At 43.6% G+C, this 23,916-nt stretch overlaps 2 protein-coding genes and 1 pseudogene across 3 annotated transcripts; 1 reads left to right on the forward strand and 2 right to left on the reverse strand.

The window, feature by feature from the left end:
- Positions 1-476: 476 nt before the first annotated feature.
- Positions 477-7,914, forward strand: LOC100383905 (uncharacterized). The gene is made up of 10 exons (XM_008647475.4): positions 477-833; positions 1,705-1,775; positions 2,645-3,602; positions 3,686-3,803; positions 4,323-4,386; positions 4,932-5,153; positions 5,441-5,562; positions 6,196-6,552; positions 6,641-7,119; positions 7,401-7,914. Exons 1-10 carry the CDS (start codon positions 711-713, stop codon positions 7,596-7,598), a joined length of 2,712 nt encoding a protein of 903 aa, XP_008645697.1. The 5' UTR covers positions 477-710; the 3' UTR covers positions 7,599-7,914.
- Positions 7,915-9,075: 1,161 nt separating this feature from the next.
- Positions 9,076-13,876, reverse strand: LOC100282042 (uncharacterized). Of its 2 annotated transcripts, none has more exons than XM_008677619.4 (9): positions 13,634-13,876; positions 12,353-12,468; positions 12,186-12,243; positions 11,859-12,008; positions 11,379-11,589; positions 10,889-10,934; positions 10,192-10,312; positions 10,013-10,085; positions 9,076-9,792 (listed from the first exon to the last, which is right to left on the reverse strand). In XM_008677619.4, exons 1-9 carry the CDS (start codon positions 13,728-13,730, stop codon positions 9,564-9,566), a joined length of 1,101 nt encoding a protein of 366 aa, XP_008675841.1. In that variant the 5' UTR covers positions 13,731-13,876; the 3' UTR covers positions 9,076-9,563. The 2 variants fall into 2 exon arrangements, with proteins under 2 accessions (XP_008675841.1, NP_001148427.2); NM_001154955.2 differs by having other exon boundaries at positions 9,366-9,792; positions 12,186-12,237; positions 13,634-13,819.
- Positions 13,877-15,790: 1,914 nt separating this feature from the next.
- Positions 15,791-16,737, reverse strand: LOC103644511 (uncharacterized; annotated as a pseudogene).
- Between the last annotated feature and the right edge of the window lie 7,179 nt (positions 16,738-23,916).

Consider the following 23,916-nt stretch of genomic DNA (forward strand, 5'->3'; position numbering starts at 1 on the left):
AGCCTAAGAGCATCTTCAAGAGCTTTCTAGAAGTCTCCTCCTAAATTCAGTTTTTTTTGGAAAAACACAAAAATGTGTCTCTAACAGTCCCCTAAAGCGCTCCTAAATTTTTCATAGCCCCTAAAACTCCCCCATTTATAGCTATAAATGAGGGATTGTTTGAGCTCCTCAGAAATAATCTGCCGCTTTAAGCGATTTATTGGAGAGTATTAAAATCTACCTCAACTAATTCTTTAAATGTCACTTAAAACTAATTTTGAGAAGTCATTTTCTGGTAGCTCAGCTCTCACTAGACGTGAAGATACCTTTCTACCCCCTTTCGATGAGATGGTAGTAGCGCCCCGCCGGCTGCCATGCTGCCGAAGCCCGAAGGACGTGGGGACGTGGGACCACCTTCTCGTTGAGGAAATGCGGGCGCGCAATCGCGCATACCTTACACAACGAACACATTTCATTGACAGATGGACCCAAGCTGAGCGGACCCATGTGTCAATCAGTCAAAAGACACACCCACCACGTCCCTCCGGAGGCGACCGAAACCCATTCTCTATCTGTGGCGAGCCACCGTCTGCTTCCTTGTGCACTTCACTCTGCACTGCAGTCTGCGCACACCCAAACCACCCCGCCACACAAAGAGCAAAACCCTCTTTCTCTGCCCCTCAGTCACCGCCGCGAACTTGCGTCTTGCGATCGAGGGAGGAACCCACCAAATGGCTCGCGTGGAGAGGCAGCCGCGGAACCCTAGTAGGCTCGCCCCCACCTCCCACCCGGCGCCGGCGCTTCCGACGACGCCGGCTGCTCGCCGCCCCGGCACGCCACGGAACGCTGCCCAGGTGATCGGACCTTTCCTTCCTCTCTGCGCGACCGCTTTGCTTTTCCTCAAATCGTCCTGCCGATCGCGGTTCCCTTCGGTGGGGTTTTGTTGGGGTGAAGTGAAATGCGATGCTTTTTTTTTTCCTGGGATGCTCTTCTGGCTCTCTGTTTGCCGTGCGGGGGTTTTGTGTTCGCGCTTGCTTGTGCGGGGGACAATGAGGAAATATTTTATTTTAAACTTCTTATGACTTTTTTGGTTGTTCCTCAATCCTCATGATCCCTCGCCTATAGTTTGCGCAATGCCACCTGGCTTTGTAATGTTGTCATGTCCTGCCTGTCCTGTACTGTGTGTACTAATAACTACTGGTGGGGTTTTGATGCCAGTGGCTCACCGAAATTTGTGCTGTTTTTTTAATCTTTTAGAGCTAGTTTGGTAAATCTATTTTTTTCGAGGAATTCTAATTTTCCTAAAGAAAAATAAACTAATTTTTCTTGTAAAAATGGAAATCACTTAGAAAGATGGGTTTGACAAACTAGTCCTATATTGATAGTTTCCATGGTACCGTGAAATTTGCTGGTGCGACGTCATTTGTTCAATTAGGCAGACAGTGTCTGTGATGTGATCCTGCTCTCGGCTCTCACGTTTATGTTATGCACTTATGTTCTCGTACATGATTGTCTGGCGGGCTTCAAGCAGAGCATCTCTGTTTCTCTTTCTCCATCAATTGATTTTCTGGCATGCAGTCAAGAAACTAAATCCACCTCTTGAATTAGATTTGATCCTCACGGATGTTCGCTGATAATATTTATGTTGTCATTTATATCTTCTATGATGCTTTGGAATACATGTATTTGAAACAGCTTTTCGTTTGTTTTTGCTCTACTACTCAGGGCACAGTTTGTGCAACATGTGTTTGCGGTTCAGGAAATAATGCCCGCTGTCACTGCAAGCAAGACGCAAGGTATACTTCCCACTTACTGCACTTCCACAGGGCATATTTATAGAGCTACTCCTAAATAACAAACATATATCAGTTTTGGCCAAAGTAAACTCGGAACTACATTTAAATGTTCAAGGGTCAATACGGTTGTATATGATGAGATACAAAATTGATATATGCTTGAAGATATTGCTTTGTTATGCTGAGATTATGAGAAAATTGAACTTCCCAGATTAGTTGCACTAAAAAAATCGACATGTGGGGGGATAAGACAACCCCCGAGCATTGTATTAAGAAGAAGGCCTTCTCACACATGTCGAGAAAATCTCGAACCCCTGCCCCACCCATATACACAGCGGCACCGTAAACAATGTGAGAACGACTGCAACGGGGTCCGGGCCTTAGACATGTGTTTTGGCGTGGGACAAACGAGGGGTTTTTTTAACCACCACAGGGAATCGAATCGAATCTAGGACCTGAGAAGTGCTACTCAGGCCACCTAACCAACTCGGCTAGAGGCCCTTTCGCAGATTAGTTGCACTATACTCACATGTTTCTATTTTTCACTTTTTCTTAAGTGTTCTCTAAAACTCTAGCTGCAGCTGAATCTTTATTTTAGGAGATGTATTGACATATGGTTTACTAAGTTGTTCTATCTTTATGTTTCCGATTTTCTCTAAAAGTGAAGGTATTTGTTACACAATAATACATTAACTGAATCAGGGAACCATTGCATCATTTAATTATGTATATATTTTGTCTGTGTAGACTGTTGGCAGATTTTACTTGTATTCTGTGAAATTAATGCATTTCTGTGCCAAATCTCAGTTTCTTATATTGATTCTGGCCATATTTGATTTGTCGATTGATAACAGTTTTTTTTTATTTAGATCCAGACATAACCAAACACACCACGGTAATGATGGAACAGCCACAGCCGGGGGAATTGCAAAACCAGACTCTCAAGATAAGCTCAAGATGGCTAGATTTTCTGGTGGTACATATTCAAAACCTGATGCAAGAGTGAAGCTGATTCCTGCAGAAGATATTACCTATTTACAGCGTCGGAAACCATGTGGTAGAACTGTTGGGTCAGTTGGGTCACAGAAAAGACATTGCAGAAGAAGTGTCACACCACCTCCAAGTTCACGAAGAGTGTCTCTCCTAGGATCTAGATCGCTTGCTGAAAATCCTATCCCATCAGTGTCATCCCATGACTCGTGTTTACCCCATAAGAGGCTTGAGACAGCTGAAAATAGGGACCCATGTGCTGGGGGGCACATAAGTAGCTCTGTGACTCCCTGCACTTCTTTGAAAAACCTTGCATCACCGAGTTGCAAATCCTCACAACCTTTGAGTACTAATTTGAATACTGATGCTACTCCAAGAAATTTAGACAGAATGGTAGGCATACAAACACAAGCACTCGCCAGGAGCTCCAGTTCGAGTATTTTGCATTCTCAAGGCCAGAACAGTGAAAAAGTGTCTGCTAGTTTGCCAAAAGAGGCAGTGACAAATCCTGCGTCTCCTAGTCCCAAGCAAATTGGTGCTCAACATCCAAGTGACAATCCTCTTGTTACGAAGGCAGGACCTTCTAAGAGTGTGTGCACACATGAGAGTGAAAAGTTGTGCAGCAGAGACATCAATTTAACTGCAACAAGTACTACAGTTCCTGTCTTGCAAGCTCCTGTTGTGGAGCCTGCATTGCTAAGCTCAACATCTGTGTTCACTGAAAGGCCCTTTGAGGTTTATCCTGACACAAGAACTGCTGCTCCTGGCATGCAGGAACTTAGTGTGAAGCATGTGTTGCTGACCCCAATACCTGTGCGTCATGAACCTTCTACGGAGGTATATTATAACACTACAAGATCAAGCCCAAATCCTAGATCGGTTTTTTGTAACAAAAATAATGCAATTTGGCCATGCTGCAGTGCCTAAAGGTTCCTCCAAAACACAGCCTGCATTCCATTGCATCTGCGCAACATGGTGCATTGTCGCAAGAAAGAAACTCAGGGGCATCAATTAGCCATGGCAGATCTTCAGCTTCAGGTACTTGAGGATCCAAATATGTGATAGGCTGATAGCACCTAGAAAAAAATCTTGTGAAAAATATGCATTCTAAGTTTACCACTTACTAAACTCGGCGATTGGGAAAGACCGCCCCAAGGTATTGCATTAAGAAGAAGCTCAAACTGAGCCTGACCGAGAAAAGTCACGAAAGCTGGCCTCTCGTGCAACAATGAGGATCCAAACTGAGCCTTACCCATGCTTTCAGCCTTCTAGGCCCTACACGAGGATTCACCCCCCTATAGGCCAACTAGGGGAACCAACGAGTGACTTTTTTCAACCTCTGCCTGAAATTAGCTCCCACTGGAAGTCGAACTCCGTACCTGAGGGGTGCTACTAGAGTCATCTAACCAACTCAGCTAGAGGCCAGTTCGCCACCACTTACTCATTACCTTGTCAGTGAATTTATTTATAGGGTGTTAGTAGATAGTTTTTCGATGAATTTCTACTGTTAAATTTTATTTATAGAATTTCATCGTAACATGGATATTGTGGACACAGGTGCACTATCAATCTTACATATGAAGCTGGCCAAGAAGCATTATCAATCACAAGCCTGCTGGAAGTAAGCAGTATAGGCTAGTGCGTTTTTTCGTCTTTTTTGTATGTGTGCATGTATCACAGTATGGGTGTAGCCAGTCCTGTTTTATGGATGGTATATACAGGACTTTTCTCAGCTTCCTTCTAAGGATAGGCGATTTATTTCTCTACCACCATAGTTTGCCTGTTCCCTGAATATTGTTGCCACCGTCCAAATCTCATAGATATCACACTAATATTTTCCCAAATTGGATATGTCAATGACATGAACTGCTGATCCTTTTCAATGAAAACATTACTGATTGACTGTGCTATAAATCATGGACCTTGTTCTTTATTAGGCGGTGAACCTAAATTCTAACACCTCAATTTTGTACATCATAGAAATCAACTATGCAATAAGCAAACAGAATGTTCGAGCAATATAATGATGCCTTCTCCTGTAATATGGAAGTGCCACTTTTTAATGCTATGTTGGGACATTGGGTAGTCTAATAGTTTTGTTATTTTAGTATCCATGTACTTTCCTTTCCATTAACTATCAACATCAGGCTTCTATTTTTCTTTTAGGGGCAACTTTCATGTTACTGGAGGACTGATACATACTTGTGATGGACTTGAAGCCCATTTCCCTTTAGAAATTTCTGTAAGAGTTTATGAAGCTTCAAACCAAATGCCTGAAATTTTAAATCTAGAGGCTGTACCTATTTCCCAGCTGTGGCCAAAAAAATTCAAGATGGTACCTCCCGACATTGAGGATATTGGACTATGGTTTCTGAGCAGTCGCCAAAGGTACGTTTACTCTAATAGGTGTAGCTTTTAAATTTGTAAGAAGCACCTGTAGTGGTTCTGATCAAGTAACTTCCAAGTTGCATGTATGTCAATTACACTTGTATTGGCTGTTATGTGTCTCTAACTTGCTAATTGCTATCACAATATCACATAAATGTTAAAATGTTCCTTCTGGTCTAGAAATCATGCAGATGATTGTGGGTATTTAAACCCTTGTTATTTATTAGTATATCTGCAGTCTGCACCTTGGATGCATCTCTGGTTAGCTTAAAAATTTCTTCTTACAGGCCACACTGGAGTTTTGATCACCTTCTTGAAAAAGTTTGTTCACATACTGGTCTGTTCACAAAAATTGGTGATATTGAGTTGGCAGTGTTTTCATCGAAGTTGCTTACACCACAAGATCAGAGTACGTTCACATTTTCATGCAAAGTTTTGTTTCTTTTACTCATCCTTTTACTGTTCTAACAATAATCTACTTCCCGACAAAAAAAATGATGACCTGTTTTACGAATTTCACCATGATTATCATAGACTAGTGTTTTTTAAGCTTATGTTTTCTTTTACCAATCCTTTTTTTAATACTTAACTTGATGGCTTTGTTTCTATTGTGGGCATGTTAGGAAAAAATAAAAAGTTGCTAATATCTTTGAAAATTGGGGACTGAGCCCTAGCTCAGTTGGTACACTCGCTGGTATGCGAGCTGCCGGGTGTGGGTTCGATCCTCAGGATCGACACCCCGTGCCCGTGCCTCACTTTGGAATTTATCTCCGGTTGCCTCCCAGGTTGTGCCTAGGTCTAGGTATACGGTATACACACGCATGCCCGTTTAGTAGTATTACGTGTTTTCCATGCACTAGAGGTGTAGGCCTCTCAATCCCTTCCTAGTGTGTAACGGACGCGCACACGTGTGTGTATGTGGTGTGGTGTGTGTAATGGTGTGAGTTCGTGACCTCCTTGTACCCTCTCAAAAAAATTATCTTTGAAAAAATTGGGGTCTGCAATTGTAAATATATCATCTGAACTATTATTATCATAACAGGGAAAGATGGCAAATTATATTTCTGGGGTGTTTTTGGGAAGCATATGAGGAAGAAGTCATGCCAACCAAACAGTCATATAAAAAATGTGGAGATAAGCAATCCCAGTCAACCAAATGGCAAATCTGAGGAAGTAGGCATGAAATTGGATATGAGAAAAGGCAAAGAAAAAGAGAGTGCTAAATCTGACGAGGTATTGGATTCAACAGGAGGCAATGATACCGATAGGGTCAATGGCTGCGTGGCAGTGCTTGAGGCTCCTGATTCAGACCCTGCATCCAGTTGCTCGGTTCCGGCTGCCTCTTCTCTTGGCGGATATTGCCATCATGACTCTGCAAAAAATAGCTCTTCTATCTTAGGTCACACTATCCCCTTGGTTGCTCTCAGTTATGTTTTGATCAATGTTCATTATCTTGTTAAGCTTTTTACGACTCCACTTTTTTACAGATTCTTCATGCCAGCCTGCTGACGGATCTTCTGTTAGCCCAGACCTCATGCTGGACATACCCCCTGGAATTTCTGCGCATATACCTCCTGGCTTCACAAAAGCCCACTGTCAGCTTCAGATGGGAACTGCTGCTCTGTCTTTTGCTGATAGGCATCGCAGTCTGATTTCGGACATTCCTCCAGGCTTTACTGAAGTTCATCGTGGACTCCCTCCTGCAATTCCACCTGCTGGACCAGCTTGTGTGTCGACCCCTGGGACTGAAAAGAAGCCCTTCGTTAGGTTCTCGCTTAATGTCCCAAGGCCTGTTGGAATGGGAGCTCCACCTGGATTTACTCCACTGCATGCAGTGAAGAAAGAGCCTGGGCTGCCTGATGTCCATGAGACCGCAGATAAGCACACACTACATTCTTTGGCAGCTGCGGCAGCTGCAGTGGTTAAGCCTGGGAAAGGAGGTGAAATGAAAATCGCAGACAATGAGGTACGAAGTTGTTTACCCTGTGTTCACCAATTTTTTTTTTTGTTTATTGAATTCTTAAAATAGTATGCCCTCCAGTCACAAAAACTTTGTCATTTAGGACAAGATTTTATAGTCAGACCTTAAACACTACAAACTTTAAACGTGTGAAGTATCTTTTACTGGATGCAGTACTTGTGTTGCTAGTAGTTTCTTCTTAAATAATCAGCGCAGACAGGGCAGAAATCCCCCAACCATACATCTGTTTTTGTCGTTAAATCAGAATTGCCCTTCCACATGTACAGGTAAAGACTGAACAAGATGAAAACTCAGAGGAACGAGATTTTCCAAAGATCAGGAGGCTTTCAGACCTGTACTGTAGGCCTTCGGAGGACAGCACTGAATTTTCCCAGCGTATGCCTGCACGCTTGCCCGACAAGTTTCAGGAGCAGAGACCCGAGAAACGTCTTGTGCATCCACGGGAGGAGGTCGGGCGGCGATGATGCCTGCAAAGGGGCCGATGGCAGCATCGCCAGGTGGTCGTCTGGATAGCGAGTGCGTTGTATGTGGTGAAGAGTTCCCCGCAGAGTGATTTCTAGGATTACCTCGACAAAGGGTACTAGACTGCTTTGTGTTAGTGATTATCCTGTTCAGCGGCAATGATGTACATGCCTGGACAATTAGCATGCTGAGCTTGTGCGTACAGGCCAGCACTTATCGTGAAGTCCGTGCTACATCATCGAAACGGTTAACGATATTGGGTAGTTTTGGTGAAACCCATGCATCAAATGTGATGGTCGAGCAGCATTACTGTTTTTATAGTGGGACCAACCTATCAAATGTGACGAAAAGGGTGAAATTCTATTCTAGATCCCCAAATATTGACTATTGAAGAGCATATAAACTACCAGAAAATGGAACTTACATGTCACCGTGTAATCATCGAGGGTTTAGCACCTAGGTGCACACGCTCATGTGGCAGTTTAATTCTGTTTAACCTATGTTTGTTTTAGCTTTTTTTTAGCATCTCGCCGTTTGTTTAGGCTTTTTTAGCTTCTGGTCATTAAAAGCTGCTGCAGTTGTTGTGGACTGTTAAACGCTCTAGTTTTTTATTCTGTTTCTATAAGAATAATTTTGGTAAAAATCGTTCACAGAATAGATCTAGTCGTCACAATAGTAGGAATCTATCGCTTTTTAGATCCTAAAACCTTTGGATCACTTTATCTTATCTTTCTCTGAACTTAATCCCCACGATATTCATATTCTTCTCACAGTTAGATTATCTCTACAGTCAGATCCTTAAAAAAGATAAATCAAACAAAAAACTAAATCAAACAAGCTCCTTGGTTTCGTCTCGACTCGTGCGCTGCCGCGGCGCCGGGATCGCTGGACCGGGCGGGGTAGGTTGTCTGCCTCCCGGAAGTTCACGCAATCACGCTCCTCAGTGAGCGGCGCAAGCGCAACGCCTCGCCTGCGGGCCGCGGCGGCCGAGCCCCGCGATCCGATCCGATCCAGCAGCTGGGCCTCGGTTCAAACGGAGACCACGCCGCGCGCACTTCTCAAAAAGCAACGCGTCTGGTGGTCAGAACTACTTCAGTATACTCGGGAGTCGGGACTGAATGAATGGCTGAAGATAGAGATCGGCACCCAGATATAGGAAAGTTCATAAATATATTTTTTATACTTTAGCCACTCGTTTTACTAAAATAAATTTTAAATTATCGTTTATTTTATTATGATTTATTTTATCACTTATGATTGTTTGGGTGTGACTTAAAATTTTACATTTTTAAATAAAACGAGTGTTTAATTTTTTTAAAAAAATAAATAATTTAAAAAAAACAAAAGTGTTATATATTTATAAACGGAGGTAGTTCCCATCGATTAAATTTTTCTTGATTTTGTAACCAATTCGACTGCGCTGCGCAGGATACGATTTATGGCAAATCGATCCAATATTTCAATACGCAAGAATGGCAATAACATCAGCAACAGAGATTCAGAAGCTCTAATACACCGGTGGCATTGGTCTTTCGTTCCAGAAACGTTACATGTTCACTTCTCTCATTCCATCCACTCACCAATATCTATCTATCTAAGAAAATTGCTGCCACAATAGGAACAATTGGATCTATACCATTAAAAGATCCAAACTTTAAATATATACCATGGACCCCACATGTCATTGACTCATGTCGACCCACATGTAAGTGAGATAGTAATGGTATGGATCCAAAGTGGTGATCTTTTAATGATATGGATCCAAATTTCCCGCCACAATATGATCATGTTGTTGTCAATTACTTTCTTTCTGGTACACAACAATGTCTCCGCCCAGCTGCCAATGAATGTCCTCCGCATTTACATGACCGAAACATAGTTTGTTGCCCAAGACAGAAAGATCCCGCCGGATAATTTCCACCGGGGAGGGATACCAATACACTTCATAGATCATAAGAAAAGAAACCCTAAGCTGATTTCTCAACTTCTGATTTTGTGTCCATTGACAGGGAGGTTACTTCATGGGCATCCGCATCAACCTTGTCGTTGAAATGGTCCCTTAGGAATTCCACTGCCATGAATGTGAATGCTGATGCCGGAACATACCATATTATTCTCGGAACACTTCCCTTGAACAAGCCGCGCACCCCCTCGGAAGTCCACGTCTTTGTTATAGCATCCAGCCATCCATTGTACCTGATAATTATGAAAAGGAACTTTGTAACTTCCCCAACTAATGTATAGCCAACAGACATGTTTGTGTATGACATTCAGGGACAGAACTAGAGGTGTGAGACAAAGTCAACCAGCTTCAGAAATCACACACACACACACACACACAGAGAGAGAGAGAGAGAGAGAGAGAGAGAGAGAGAGAGAGAGAGAGAGAGAGCACAGAACCAGATTTGACGCGTACCTAGACGTTGATCCTTGTACTTGCAGTCTTGTCTTGATCACATCCAAAGGGGTTGTCAAGTATGCACTACAGCCTGCAGCAACAAACTCATAAGAGCTCCCAAGAGGCAAAACACTTGAGATTCTCAAATGATATGGTAACAGATACATGGCTTATTATATATACTAGAGTAGACATACCGCCTGCCAATCCTCCTAGAACAAGTCCTTCAAAGGAGTTGCTAACATGCAAATCACTGTGTGGCAAATACTTTGTTTTCCCATACTCAGACATCTTTTTCATTGCTTCATAGAAAGTGACCTGGAAAACCATTATATTTGTTCATTAGCAGATTCTTCTAAAAAGTAAATCTCTATTCCTGTCCACAGCATTAGTAAGCTTAGGAGTTAGGATACACCAAAAAAATTCTAAATAACAAATCTATCAGATAAACTTGACATCCACAGCAAAAGTGGTTTTGGTGTATTAATAATGTAAACGGGCTACTCCAAAAGGAAGGAGAAAAACATGTGTAGAGACCAGAAGGGCTACAGACACTTGATTTATTTCCTGACTCCAATAACCAGTGCTCCTGCAGTACTGCCTACTGAGGAATGCCCTCGCAAATCACAGTTATGTAGCATGAGACCAGGAACCAAAGGATATTGCTTAAGTTAGGAATTATCCAGTAGTCGAAGGCATGTCAACTAAAATGATTATTGTGGTGACTGGCAGATTACTATCAGGCTGCCATGTAAGTGAATAGCAATATATAGCAGTATCGACTTCTTATAGGAGCTAGCTTAAACTCACCAGCATTGCTTCTGGAAAGTGAGCAGGCTTACTAAAAAGGCTAGGGCAAAGAAAACAAGAGTTATGTTAAATTAATTAACTTACCATTAGACCAGCAAAAGGGACATCTCTGGCAAGCGTAGACCAGTATCTGCAAGAAAGAAACGACTGTCATTTCAGACAAATCAATAGTGCGTGACAACTAAATTGTCACCATAAAGTGGTATCTGTTGAAACAAAACTCATGTATGACCATTACACTATCATGAATATTATTATCGGGTTTTTTCACAGACAAATTGACAGAATGCAGATACATGCTTGTTCATCAATACATACATTTAGACATCCATAATATGGACATAGACACTTATTTTGTATGATAAGATTCTATTTCTGGCCTAAAATAGATAAGCTTCAGAGGTTGCAGAAAGAACGGAGCTAAGTGATCAACTTGTGCAAAGTGTCAAATCAAATATAAAAGGTATTATAGGACTAGATTTTCCTTTAAGGTGGTCTTATGCAATCCAAAAAAAAAACAAATGAAAGGCTGATAATGATAGGCAGGCTAGTAAGAGGAAATCAGTGTCAATACCCTGCATAAAGCCCCTTCAAGCCATGGTCTCTCCAGATAGAACAGCCAGCATGGAACATTCCATTGTAGTACCCATACATCTCTATCCCATGAGTTTGAGAAATATTTCCTTTGGCTACAGCTGATGCCCAAGATTTTTGGGTGCCTTGGATTTGCATTCTTTGTTTCATGACTTCGCAAGGCACATAGACAAAGGATCCAAGTGTATCACCTGGAATCAAGAATGAAACATATATGTGGTATCCAGGAAGCGACATAAGAAATTATCTTTGAGACATCATGCATTCCAACAGAACCTACACCAGCAAAGTATCGTAACTAACAAAAGGGGGGTGCTAGAAAAGTTTGTTGGTGCAGATATAAAGTCCCCATGCAGAAAAAAAACAAGTACAAATCTAACTACATTAAGCAGTGTCATATTTTTTTTTTCAAAAAGTAAATAAAATACAGAAAATAGAAAATAGAAAATAGAGTGCTTACCAATCGCTCCAGCGATAAAATGTGACCAGTGTCCACTTAGATTAGGATTAGCAATCTCCAACCATGCTTTGGTTGATTCAATAATACCGAAATATGTAGCGCCAGTCGCAAGAGATCCAGTAACACCTGGGCTGATTCCTCTGTAAAAACCTGAAAACAGGTCAACCGCAATAGTTATCAAGATCACTATTGATGCCTATTAGTGTAGAACTGTGTATTTTTTGGCAGTTACTGAGCTCATGTGCTTTGAAACTTTTTAGTTTGTTTTAAATTAAAAGAAGACAGCATGAGCTCTCAACTTTCCCTTTTTAATTTTCATTCCCTAACCTCTTAGACCATCAGAAGCCCAAACTGTCCTGACCATCTGGAATATATTCTTCTGAGCCTTGTAGGAATAGATGAAGAAAAGTTCAACAACCATGTATCAAAATCGTGCATTACGATTGTAAGTGTTAAACTTTATGTGAACAAGCAAAGTTGAAACAATCTCACACCTTAGCCCCTGTCATTATAGCTTGACTCTGAAGCCTTGTTTTCAGAGTGTCAACTGGATGCATCATGCCTTCCCCAAATGCACCTGCCATTCCTCCCCAGACAAATTCTCTCCACACTGCACCATAAGTTAGGTCTCAGTATAATTTCAGTGCACATTCTGGAAAGTGTGCTATACTTCCTGGTAACTGATACAAATGCAGGTCCCTATTTATGGTCTACCTTGTTGATAATCTGGTAAAATTAATAATGGAAAATATAGACAAATTTACCCTCGCCGTTTAAGAATGAAATAAATAACTAATCTAAAAAAATATATCTGCAATGTACTTGTTGAAGAGCATTTTACTGAATAACCACCCAATGGAAAACAAAACATAATAAATATGCACAAGTAGTCTCTTTTGCGTCAAGAAAATCCCAGATTTAGTTCGATCAACATTTAAACTCACGAGGCCAAAGTACTAAGCTCCAGTATGCTTCAACCTCTCACCATGAGAACACTCAATTTCCCACTGTACCTTGCCATCAACCAACCATGCGTTTGGTTGCAATGACAGGACGGGATGGGATGGGACGATCCCTTAAATTAGGTTGTTTGGTTCTGGGTCAAGGGTTGGGACATGACTATCCAGTGTTGTCCCCTGTTGTCCCTCAAAATTAGAGGGACGAGAGATGACGTAAGGGGACGACCCTGTCCTAGCTGTCCCGCAACCAAACGCACCCCAAATTAGCAAAGTTGAGTATTAGCTCAATCTGACCACCAATCCAAGGGTTGGAAGAGAAAATCTTAAGCGGACAGGATTGGAAGAAAAAAGAATAAGCAGGGAAAGTAAGAGATTTGGCGCATGCTTTGAACATGCAAGTGAAAGTTACAGAGAACTAATTTAGCTAATAAAATGCTTTGAACAGCTCCCGCCATGCAGACTACTTTAGCGAAGATGAAAAATGACCGCACTTTCACCCTTACTTTTGAGAATAAATGGGCAATCCATCGTCAAAACAATAAGCTACCATTAAATAACAGAGCGTGCTAAATTATATGATACATCAATTGTCATAACAGAATCATAAGTTGGCTGTGTGCAGTCGCAGAAACAAGTCATTTTTCTAACCAAAAAGAAAGTAGGCAAGGACAAGTGGTTACCCATTTCCCAACAAGTATAATCAGCTAATCACAATTTAACATCAACCAGATCGAGATCCTAAGTCTCAACCTCACATTTTATCAACCATCCGTTCCCACTCTGTCTGAGGCGGAGGGGGAAAAGGCGGGCACTTACTGAAATAGTTGGGGAGGTGGGGAGACGGCGCTGAGGGGGACAGGCTCTGGCCGCTAACTCCGGGGGCGGCATGGGGAGAAGACGGAGACGCCGCCATGGTCGCCGACGCGTGAGATTCTCGATGAGGTCTAGTATAAAGCAGGTCGAAAGGTTTAGGGTTTAGAACGGCGCGCCATGGACACGGCTTTGGTCACGTTTCTGCCACGAGAAGGCAGGAGTGCACTACCTATATAATATCAAACTACGTGAGTGACCGTGTGTTACAACGGAAACATATAATATCACGATAAATTATGTATAAATATGTGTTATATTGTTATTTTAATCTAACTATTTCACCAGCACATTGCAACCATTAGTTCTATATATAATAGTAGAGTGTCATGCATTGCGATAGAATATAAATCATTTAATGAAATATTAATTCATAACGATTACATGAAAATGAACTATATATATATATATTGTCATCAACCTCGCTAAAATCTTTACCAACAACTAATACTGAACCGATTTTGATGGTGATTTGTGTCATATTTATCACACTTTTGATTGTTTAGGGTTTATGGTTTTAGGGTTTAGGACAAATGTGTGTTATATTGTTATTTTAATCTAACTATTTCACCAGCACATTGCAACCATTAGTTCTATATATGATAGTAGAGTGTCATGCATTGCGATAGAATATAAATCATTCAATGAAATATTATTTGTTCTAGTTAGTTGCTCGTGCGTTGCGACGGTACACGAACACCGCTGATAAAAGCATTAGTAGTAATTAATTTTGGATCACTTCATGAGATGTGCTCTCCCGACAGGAGGAAAAGGAGGAAAGACTCATTCATTTTTTATTCATCAATTAGAACAAAGTAGAATAAGCAACTAAACACCGTACATGTTCATATATCAAACCCATATATTGTCTAATAGCTACACATGTGGTCAACAAAATATTATTAATCAATTAAGAGATTTCCTATGGATGTGCGATGTGTCAATACTAATACGCCATTTTTTCCTCAAAAACAATGATATAGGGAGATGCTATTTTGTAAACATTAGTAAAGATTTGTAAATAGTTTATATTGGCTAATTATTGATAATAGTTATCTTTGGATATTCTGCATCGTGCCTCTGACATAGTAGTCGACGGCCTGCTGCAAGGGCCTTGTACTCCATGACAGTGGCCATGTCCCACTTGAGTGTGCCTAACACGGCGCACGCTCCACATGTGTATGTGCCGAACCTGATCAGCGGTGAATCCCCAATGCGCCCGAGCATCTTGCTCATCAACCTGTGGACATGGCTGCCGCACACCCCAACGTCTCCTATGCGTACACACTGATGGGCAACCCGTTCATCACCATGCCCGCCTTGTGTACGTTCTCGTTGTCCACGCTGTTCGCGCTCGCGTTGCATTTGTCCATCCCCATCGGTGGGATGAGGTAATCGAACTACGCGAGCGCGAAAAGTAGGAAAAGCCATCTTTTCTTCTTTAAGATCTTCGTCTTCCACACTATAATATAATAATCAAGGATAAGAGTTGTAATTCATGAGTCACTTCTATACTATACTAATCCCTGCTCGTCCCTAGATTCGGAACAACCAAGGCAAGTATAATGAATAGAATATAACCGGGAGTTCCTCATGAATTAGTCGTTTCTCGCTTGAAAAGAATAGAAAAGAGAATATAAATCCAGCATCTGATTCTGCTACAAAGCATATCCATCCTCCTACCATACCAAGCCATAGTTCCTTCGTTGCGGAATCGAAGGATAAGAGTTGTAACGTGACGAATATAAGAAGGCGGGATCCTACCCTCCACTCACTTCTCAAAGGACAAGACAGAACAACCATGGTTGATGAGCAAGATGAGGAGTAAGAAAATGATGGACAACCTCTTTCCTCGGCCGAACACCCTATTGATGCATTTAAGGGGAACATGTTATATGAATAATAAATGTAGAAAAGGGAAGAAAAAAGGAAAATCACAACTTGCTCCCGTATTCTTTTACTTGTATACCCTCCTTTTTCTTCCTAAATTCAGGGTTACGTTCTACGTTCACGCGCATGTGCAGTTAGGCTTCCACCGACAACCGTATTAGCATTTCTTTTCTCCCAGAGAAGTTCCCTCTCTCTGTTCCCGATGCGATCAGCTCAACTCTTCTTCCACTCCTCGGCGGCGCGGTCGGTGCCCGCGAGGTAGGCCTTCTTCCTCCTCTTGGCGCGCGCGCAGGCGCACACGATTGCGAAGCAGGCCGCGTACACGGCGTACACGCGCCAGTTGGCGTGGGGCGCGGCCCCTGCCGCGGCGCGGTGGAAGACAGCGGCGGCGAGGCCGACCACCATCTACCCAAGCCCGAGGGCCTTGGCGGCATCCCGTTTCGTCGTCCTCGGGGAGGTGGTGCCCGAGAAGACAGCGACGAGGTCCACCATCTGGAGCACGAGGTAGGCCATGAAGCCGAGTGACTGTGCGGCCTGCGTCCAGGCGAGGCGGCGGAGGAGGCCGCGTGGACGAGGCGCAGTGGCTCCAGCCCCGTGGCGGCCGCGGTGAGCGCCAGCGTCGCGAAGTAGATGGCGAGGTATGCCTGCGCCATCAGCAGCGCGCGGTGGAGGAGCGACAGGTACGGGCCCATGCGCCGCACCAGTGCGATGAGCATGAAGAGCGGCAGCAGCAGCAGCACCGCCACTGATGTCGCGGAAGCGGCCACCGCCGCCCACCGGCCACCGAGGATCGGACGCACGCCGTCGGCAATCTCGGCGTTCGACGCGGACAGGTACGCCATGGAGTGCTGCGAGAGTCATGCCAGGTCTGGCATCAGCGTCTCCTGCAGTCGACTGGGCAGGTCCCAAAACTCAGAGATAAGGTCGTCGGTGCCTTCCTCTGCCTGCTTGGTCAACACCACGTCCTCCTCAACCTCCACCTCCGCCGCCGACTCCTCCTTGCTGACGACGGTCGCATTGGCTTTTGCCTTGGCGTCGGCAAGCACTGGCGCCTTCTTGCCTGATTTGGACGGCTTGGCACCGACATTCGCGGTCGAATTGGCCGCCGGTGGTTTCTTCGCCTTCCCAGCCGCGACGGCAGCCTCAGATTTGGCGCCCATCTTGGAAACCTTGGTGGACTTTGCCAAATCAGCGTCCTTGCCCTTGGCGCGGGGTGTGGGGGGAGGGGGGCAGAACCGTGCACCGTGAACGCCTACACTGTAGTCTTAAGTAGTAGTAGAGATAAAACTCTCAATGATTTGTAAAGCTAGTAAGTGCCCCTAATTGTGTGGTGATCCTTGTAGGGTCTAAGTGATCCTAGAGATTAAGAAGAAGCACTCAATCGGTCTAAGTGACTGTTTAAGAGAGGGAAATGGTTGAATGAGACCCAACCTACGTGGCCTCCTCAACAGGAGTAGGTTCGTTGGAACTGAACCTCGGGAAACAAATCGCCTGTGTCTTCGTGTTAATCTTGTATTGCGATTAGATTCTTCCTCTCCCTCTCTCTAAGTTCTCTTACTTACAATCGTTTTGAGTTAGCTCCCAAAGTTATCCATATTGATTGAGCAACTTGTGGCAAAAAGAACTATCTTCCTCACTCCGATTTCATTACTACTCATTCTAACGCTAACCTCAGGTGAAGTTTTGTGTTCAAAGTTTATAATTTACAGGTTTTGCCTATCCATGAAAGTAGCCTAGAGGGGGGGGGGGTGAATAGGCTACACCTGAAAATTTTCACTAAAAACTTCGAAATAGGTTAAATTAAAGTTGCACAGGTGCAAACTGGTTCAGTCGATTTTAATCACAACTGAACAAGTTTGAACCCACTCAACTTGAATTTAATAATCTATTGAACAAATTCGAAGTAGTAAAGAAAATAGCTAAAGATTTGCCCTACACAAGAACTACTTGAATGAATAATATGAACCAACCACCGAATATGAAATGCTTAACAAGAACACACAAGAACACGCGATTTAACCCGAGGTTCGGCAACCACCACAAAGGTGTCCTACTCCTCGTTGAGGAACCCACAAAGGGCCGGGTCTTTTCCAACCCTAATCCTCCACAAGCCGACCACAAAGGTCAAGGCAATCTCTTCTCAAATCTGCTCAAGGAGCGGGTGATACAAACTTCTTGGGGTCGTCCACAAATTTGGAGACTCCCAAGCAACCTCTAACCGTCAAGGAACACGAGGTTCCAAGAGTAACAAATCCGCACACGGTTAAGTTTGCAACGAGCTCAAGAACAAGAGAATGGGAGAATCGAGATGAAATTGACTGCGAGTTCGATCGAGTTCACCTCACACCAAGGGTCCTTCAAATGATTGAAGAAGATGCGATTGCGGGTGTGAGAGGTGAAGTGAATGCTCTTGTTTGAGGGTTGGTCAGCCAAAGATTCGTGGGAGAGGCAGAAGTAAATGAGAGAGAGAGTGTGAGGGGGTATATAAAGGATCCCCCAAAAGCTGGCAGCCGTTGGGAGAAAGAGGGCAAAAAAACCGGTTGAACCGGTTTCTACCAGGGGGATCCCGGTCCACTGGTCTACTCAGCCGGACACTGGACCGGTTTCAAAACCGGCTGAGTAGGGTCAAATTTCGGCTCAACCGGTTTCAGAAAAATATCTGCTGCGACTTTTCTGACAGCTCTGACTGTCAGACAGGTCAGAGCAGAGGTGGCAGGATGAACAGTACCAAAACCGGTTGAACCGGTTTCAGGACCGGTTGAACCGGTTTTGGGGGCTGAAACCAAACTTTGAGAATTTTGAAGAGAACTTAGGTGGAGACTTTGTGGGAAGTGAAATTTGTTTTTCTCAAAAGCATTCATGATCTGGAAAAGATGATCTCAAAGGAGTTTTCAAAAGAATTGAACTTGGCTCGTTTCACAACTTACTTAACCGTCGCGGATCCCTCTTAATTGTACGGCGATTCCTATGATTCAAGAATTATAAACTTAGTACCGCCGTTGTTTCATAGCACTTGGAGCACGCCATTGGATGTGGAATTTTAAATCCGCTGTGCTTTATACTTTTATTATCGTAGGATCTATGCTTCTCCTGTCTGTAGAAATACTGTGTACACACTGGTAGCAAACTTGTTAGAATCATAGTTTGTTTTGTCATTAATCACCAAAACCCTCAATTAGGGTTGATTGCACTTACAATCTCCCCCTTTTTGGTGATTGATGCCAAAACAAACTAGAATGGAAATAATCATTAAAAGTTACAAATACTTGTGATAAAAGTCTTTTGTGTATATGTGGTTGTGTATATGTGGCTCCCCCTAAATATGTGCATGAGTTTTGCGATATTAACATTGACTTGATATGTCAATTTGCAACATATTTAGAGAGAGAACAATCAACACCATACACAAAAATGATGAGATATGAAACATAATTGAATATAAAGAGTAAAAGCACATTCAAGCTCATCATCGCATAGCATATGATATGAAAAAGGTCTACAGCTATTACAATAGTGAGAGCTCGTCTCAACACATCATCAAAGTGTTTATGGCTTCCAAGCCATGCATGCAGCAAATAGTAGTTATTACAGACCAAGTGTTCATTACAAAAATAAAGTACTGAATAGTAAACGTTCTCCCCCTTTTTGGCACCAAGAACCAAAAAGAGAGAGAGAGACGCGTCAAGCCAAGGATCACCAGTGGGGAGGAGGTTGATGAGGAGCAAAGAGGTGTTGCGCCAGGTCGTAGGCAAAGTGTTCCTCTCCAGACTGGGCCGGAGGAGGAGCACTGCCAGACGGGTCCTGGGGCGGAGGGTAAGAGGACGATTGACCCGGATCCCCGCGATATGGGGGAGGGTCAAACTGCTCCGGATCATCAAAATAGGTTTCTTCTTCGACGTCATCGGCAGAAGAGAAAGGTACCCCATACGCCTGCTGGTACCACTCATTGACATTTGGAGGAGGAGGGTGAAGAGGTACATCAGGAGAGCGAGGGGCGAAGGGAGTACCCAAAGCAGAAGCTTGACGACGAAGGTTGTCGTCGGTCTCCCGCTGACGTCGAGCCACCTCATGGACATCTGCAGCAATATTTCGGCACATGGAGAAGAAGGACGCAAATCCGTGGGCCAGGCGGGCACCCATCCCACGTCCACGACCTCGACCACGACCACGTGGTGTGCGAGATCCGCGGCCAGGGGAAGGGCGCGAGGCACCAGCAGCAGCAGCAGCAGCACCAGCACCGGCAGACGGACCAGCAGATGTATGACCACGAGAGCTGGAGGGGGCTTTCCTGAGACGCCCAGCTGGATTGTTGGGATCAATCCAGAAGGGAGTGTATGACTGATGTCGGGTGCCTTTCTCAAATCTGAATTGGGTCACGACCTCAATCATCTTCATAATGAAAGGGGCATGAAGACACCCCTTCAAAGGAAAGCAGGCTGCATGAATAATCTCCTGCCAAATCATGTCAAAGACATTAATCCTTTCTGAGCTGTTTGGTTTCATAAAAGAGAGCAAGACTTTGCTCTCCCCAAGGATGTTCATCTGATTTCCCCCTTTTGGAATGAGGGTCATCCTGCAGAGGGAGTTGATATAGCGATAATACTTGTGAATGTTGGTTGACTCCCAATACTTTCCAGACTCAGACAAATGAAGGTCCTTGGCTTCATCTCTTGTGGGCTGACGGTAATCATGAATCTTGATCCTGTCTCCAGATATATCCTCGTCAGAAAAACCAAGAATGTGAGCAAATCGACGATAGCTCACCTTGTACCAACTACCTTCAATGAAGAAGTTCAGATAGGGGTAGTTGTAATGGCTCTCCTCATCAGCCAGCTTTATCCAGAGAGTAGAATAAAATTGTGCAATCACTTCATCATTCCAATCATATTGGAATGTCATGATGTTCTTCATTTGCTTCCTTTCACAGGCCCTCAGTGCCTGTGACATCTCTGGGTCCCCAATTGCTTCGCAACCTTCCCAGTTAATATAACGTTGATGAAGGATGGGCTGATGCTTCTTGGGAAGAATAACTGAATTATAGAAATCAACATGGTGAAGAGTCCAGAAACGATTTCCATCGATCCTGGCATCGCGAATACGCAATACCGGATTTTGGAAACGCAGATCCTGGAGAAGTGCAGACCCTCCACTGGCCGTGAAGTCCGTGACTGGCTCATTGCCAGCACGCCGAGCTTCGGCCCGGTGGAGCACCAAGCCGCGAATCACAGGAGCCGACGCCGGGGGAAGATCAACTGCATCGTCCTTCCCACCGTCATCGTCACTTGCAGGCTCCCACGCCTGCGGATTCGTGGCAGGTCGAGACCTACCGGAGGGAGTCCGGGAAGTCCGACCCCGAGCACTTTGAGACCCGGAGGCCTCAGTACCCGGCATGACATTTCCACATCCGCGCCCTCGCTTGGATCGAGAGCGAGGAGGGGTATCACCATGGATCTCCTGTTCATCTGAAGAGTCAGATTCTACCACTGATGGGTTCCTTCGTCGCACCATTCTAAGAAATAAGAGATAGAACCTATGATGAGCAAGGATCAACCACGTTTGAGAAGAAATGCATAAGAGATTGAATCATGCACTTCAACCGTTCATAAGAGCGGTTCAACTACAACGAACAATATCAAGTCGCTAACCTCAAACAGTGTTTGTGACAAAATGAAGATAGTCTAAGTGTTGCAATCACTTAAACCAGAATGTACCCAACAAATGATACATAAGATAATCAAGAATGCGTAGGATCGAGTTCAAGGAAATAACATAGAACAATACCTCGATCCGAAGATGGGGGACAAGATCTCCCAACGAGAAGGAGGAAGATGGTGGAAACACGCCGGGAAGAACGGATCTCCAACCACACTTCCAAACGGGTGAGAGCTCGAGAGAGTTTGGAGAGGAGAGAGGAAAGACAGAAGTGGCGGCGGCGGCTGGAAACGAGACTGAGAAAGGAAGAGAAGAGAGGGAGAGGTATAAAAAGGAGAGGAGTCGGCCGCCAGAAAGCCGAAAAACCGGTTCAACCGGTTTCAAAACCGGTTCAACCGGTTTCGGGTCAAACGGCGCAGTAAAAGCGCGCAGAAAACAGTGTTGACTGCGCGCAAAACCTGGCAGTCTGACAGCACAGACTGCAAAACTGACAGCGCAGACTGCGCAGCTGTCAGCGCAGACTGCGCGCGGACTGACGGCGCGACGGCCAAAACCGGTTCAACCGGTTTTTATACCGGTTCAACCGGTTTCCACCAGGAAGAAACCGGTTGAGTGGTCTACTCAGCCGGTTTACTCAACCAGATTTCAAATATTGCCCGGAAGGGCTGTAATATCACTTAGCAAATATGACATGAGATATTATAAAGATAAAAATGACATTTCTCAATTCATATTGCTCAAACAAACAATTTTCAATCATCAAATTTTATCAAAATTTTAGTTATTAAGTCACGTTTCGAGAATCCAAGATATTTAGCTCACTCCTAAGAAAACAAAACCTAGTCTCATCAAGGGGTTTTGTGAAGATATCGGCTAGTTGATTTTCGGTGCTCACATGAAAAAGTTCGATATCTCCTTTGGCTTCATGGTCTCTCAAGAAATGGTGTCTAATGTCAATATGTTTGGTTCTAGAGTGTTGCACTGGATTGTTTGCAAGTTTTATGGCACTCTCATTGTCACACAAAAGAGGAATTTTGTTAAACTCACAACCAAAATCTCTAAGGGTTTGCTTCATCCATAGCAACTGTGCACAACATGCCCCAGCTGCTATGTATTCAGCTTCTGCAGTGGAGAGTGCAACACAATTTTGTTTCTTGGAACTCCATGACACTAAGGACCGCCCAAGGAATTGGCAAGTCCCAGTAGTGCTTTTTCGATCTACTTTGCAACCGGCATAATCTGAGTCAGAATAGCCAAGCAAATCGAAAAAGGAGCCTTTAGGATACCATAATCCTAGGTTTTGGGTGTGGACTAAGTATCTTAGAATTCTCTTAACGGCTACAAGATGGCAGTCTTTAGGATTTGCTTGAAAACGTGCACACATACAAACACTCAACATTATATCAGGCCTAGATGCACATAAGTAAAGCAGTGATCCTATCATTGATCTATATAATTTTTGATCTACAGGTTTACCTTCCTCATTTAGGTCGAGATGTCCATTTGATGACATTGGAGTCTTGGCGTGCTTTGCTTTTTCCATGCCAAACTTCTTGAGCATATCTTGAGTATATTTAGTTTGGCATAGAAAGGTACCTTCCTTGAGTTGTTTGACTTGAAATCCCAGGAAGTACTTAAGCTCGCCCATCATAGACATCTCAAACCTGTTCGTCATTACTTTGCTAAACTCTTCACAAAATTTTTCATTAGTACTACCAAATATAATGTCATCAACATATATTTGGCACACAAATAATTCATTATCAACTTTTCGAGTAAACAAAGTAGAGTCAGCTTTTCCTATTGTAAACCCATTTTTAATTAGAAAATCTTTAAGACAATCATACCAAGCTCTAGGGGCTTGTTTAAGCCCGTAGAGTGCCTTGTGAAGAAGATAAACATGATTTGGCTTCTTTGGGTCTTCGAAGCCCGGTGGTTGCTCCACATATACTCTTTCTTGTAGTGGTCCATTTAGAAAAGCGCTCTTGACATCCATTTGATATAGCTTGAAATCATGGTTAGTAGCATAGGCAATTAATATTCTAATTGACTCTAACCTTGCTACCGGCGCATATGTTTCACCAAAGTCAAGTCCTTCCACTTGAGTATAGCCTTGGGCAACCAACCTTGCCTTGTTTCTTGTAACAACGCCATTTTCATCTTGCTTGTTCCTAAAGACCCATTTAGTCCCAATCACATTTTGTTTGGGTCTTTGGACTAAGGACCAGACTTCATTCCTAGTGAAGTTGTTCAACTCCTCTTGCATCGCAGTTATCCAATCCGGATCACCCAATGCTTCTTCAACCTTAAGTGGCTCAAGAGAGGAAACAAACGAGTAAAATTCACAAAAATTAGCTAAACGAGATCGAGTCGTTACCCCTCTCCTGATGCTACCCAGGATGTTGTCCACCGGATGATCCCTTTGAATTGAATGATGGACTCTTGGATGAGGCACTGATGGATGTCTTTGTATTTGCTCTTCCTCATCAGTTACTTGATCAAGAGGCACTTCACCATCAATATTTTCTTGTTCATCTTCTACCACTGTTGGCATCCTTTGATGATTTTCTTCGTGGTTTGGATGACTTGAGGTTGATGGGTTTGCTTGGGTGGAGACATTGTCACTCACCACCCTTGCACCCACATCAACTACCTCATTGGTCATCCACAAGGTTCCTTCTTCATCA

Source organism: Zea mays, chromosome 1 (genome assembly GCF_902167145.1).
Source record: "Zea mays cultivar B73 chromosome 1, Zm-B73-REFERENCE-NAM-5.0, whole genome shotgun sequence".
NCBI classification, from domain to species: domain Eukaryota; kingdom Viridiplantae; phylum Streptophyta; class Magnoliopsida; order Poales; family Poaceae; genus Zea; species Zea mays.

What these genes read in the sequence shown, in the direction of transcription:
- LOC100282042 (XM_008677619.4), bottom strand. Translation starts at nt 13,730, where the DNA reads ATGGCGGCGTCTCCGTCTTCTCCCCATGCCGCCCCCGGAGTTAGCGGC. An exon ending in CTATAATGACAGGGGCTAAG is followed by an intron (nt 12,244 to 12,352) that starts GTGTGAGATTGT and finishes TATTCCTACAAG; the next exon opens with GCTCAGAAGAATATATTCCA. An exon ending in TTGAAGGGGCTTTATGCAGG is followed by an intron (nt 10,935 to 11,378) that starts GTATTGACACTG and finishes TCTTTCTTGCAG; the next exon opens with ATACTGGTCTACGCTTGCCA.
- LOC100383905 (XM_008647475.4), top strand. Translation starts at nt 711, where the DNA reads ATGGCTCGCGTGGAGAGGCAGCCGCGGAACCCTAGTAGGCTCGCCCCC. An exon ending in GTCATGAACCTTCTACGGAG is followed by an intron (nt 3,603 to 3,685) that starts GTATATTATAAC and finishes GCCATGCTGCAG; the next exon opens with TGCCTAAAGGTTCCTCCAAA. An exon ending in TTTCTGAGCAGTCGCCAAAG is followed by an intron (nt 5,154 to 5,440) that starts GTACGTTTACTC and finishes TTCTTCTTACAG; the next exon opens with GCCACACTGGAGTTTTGATC.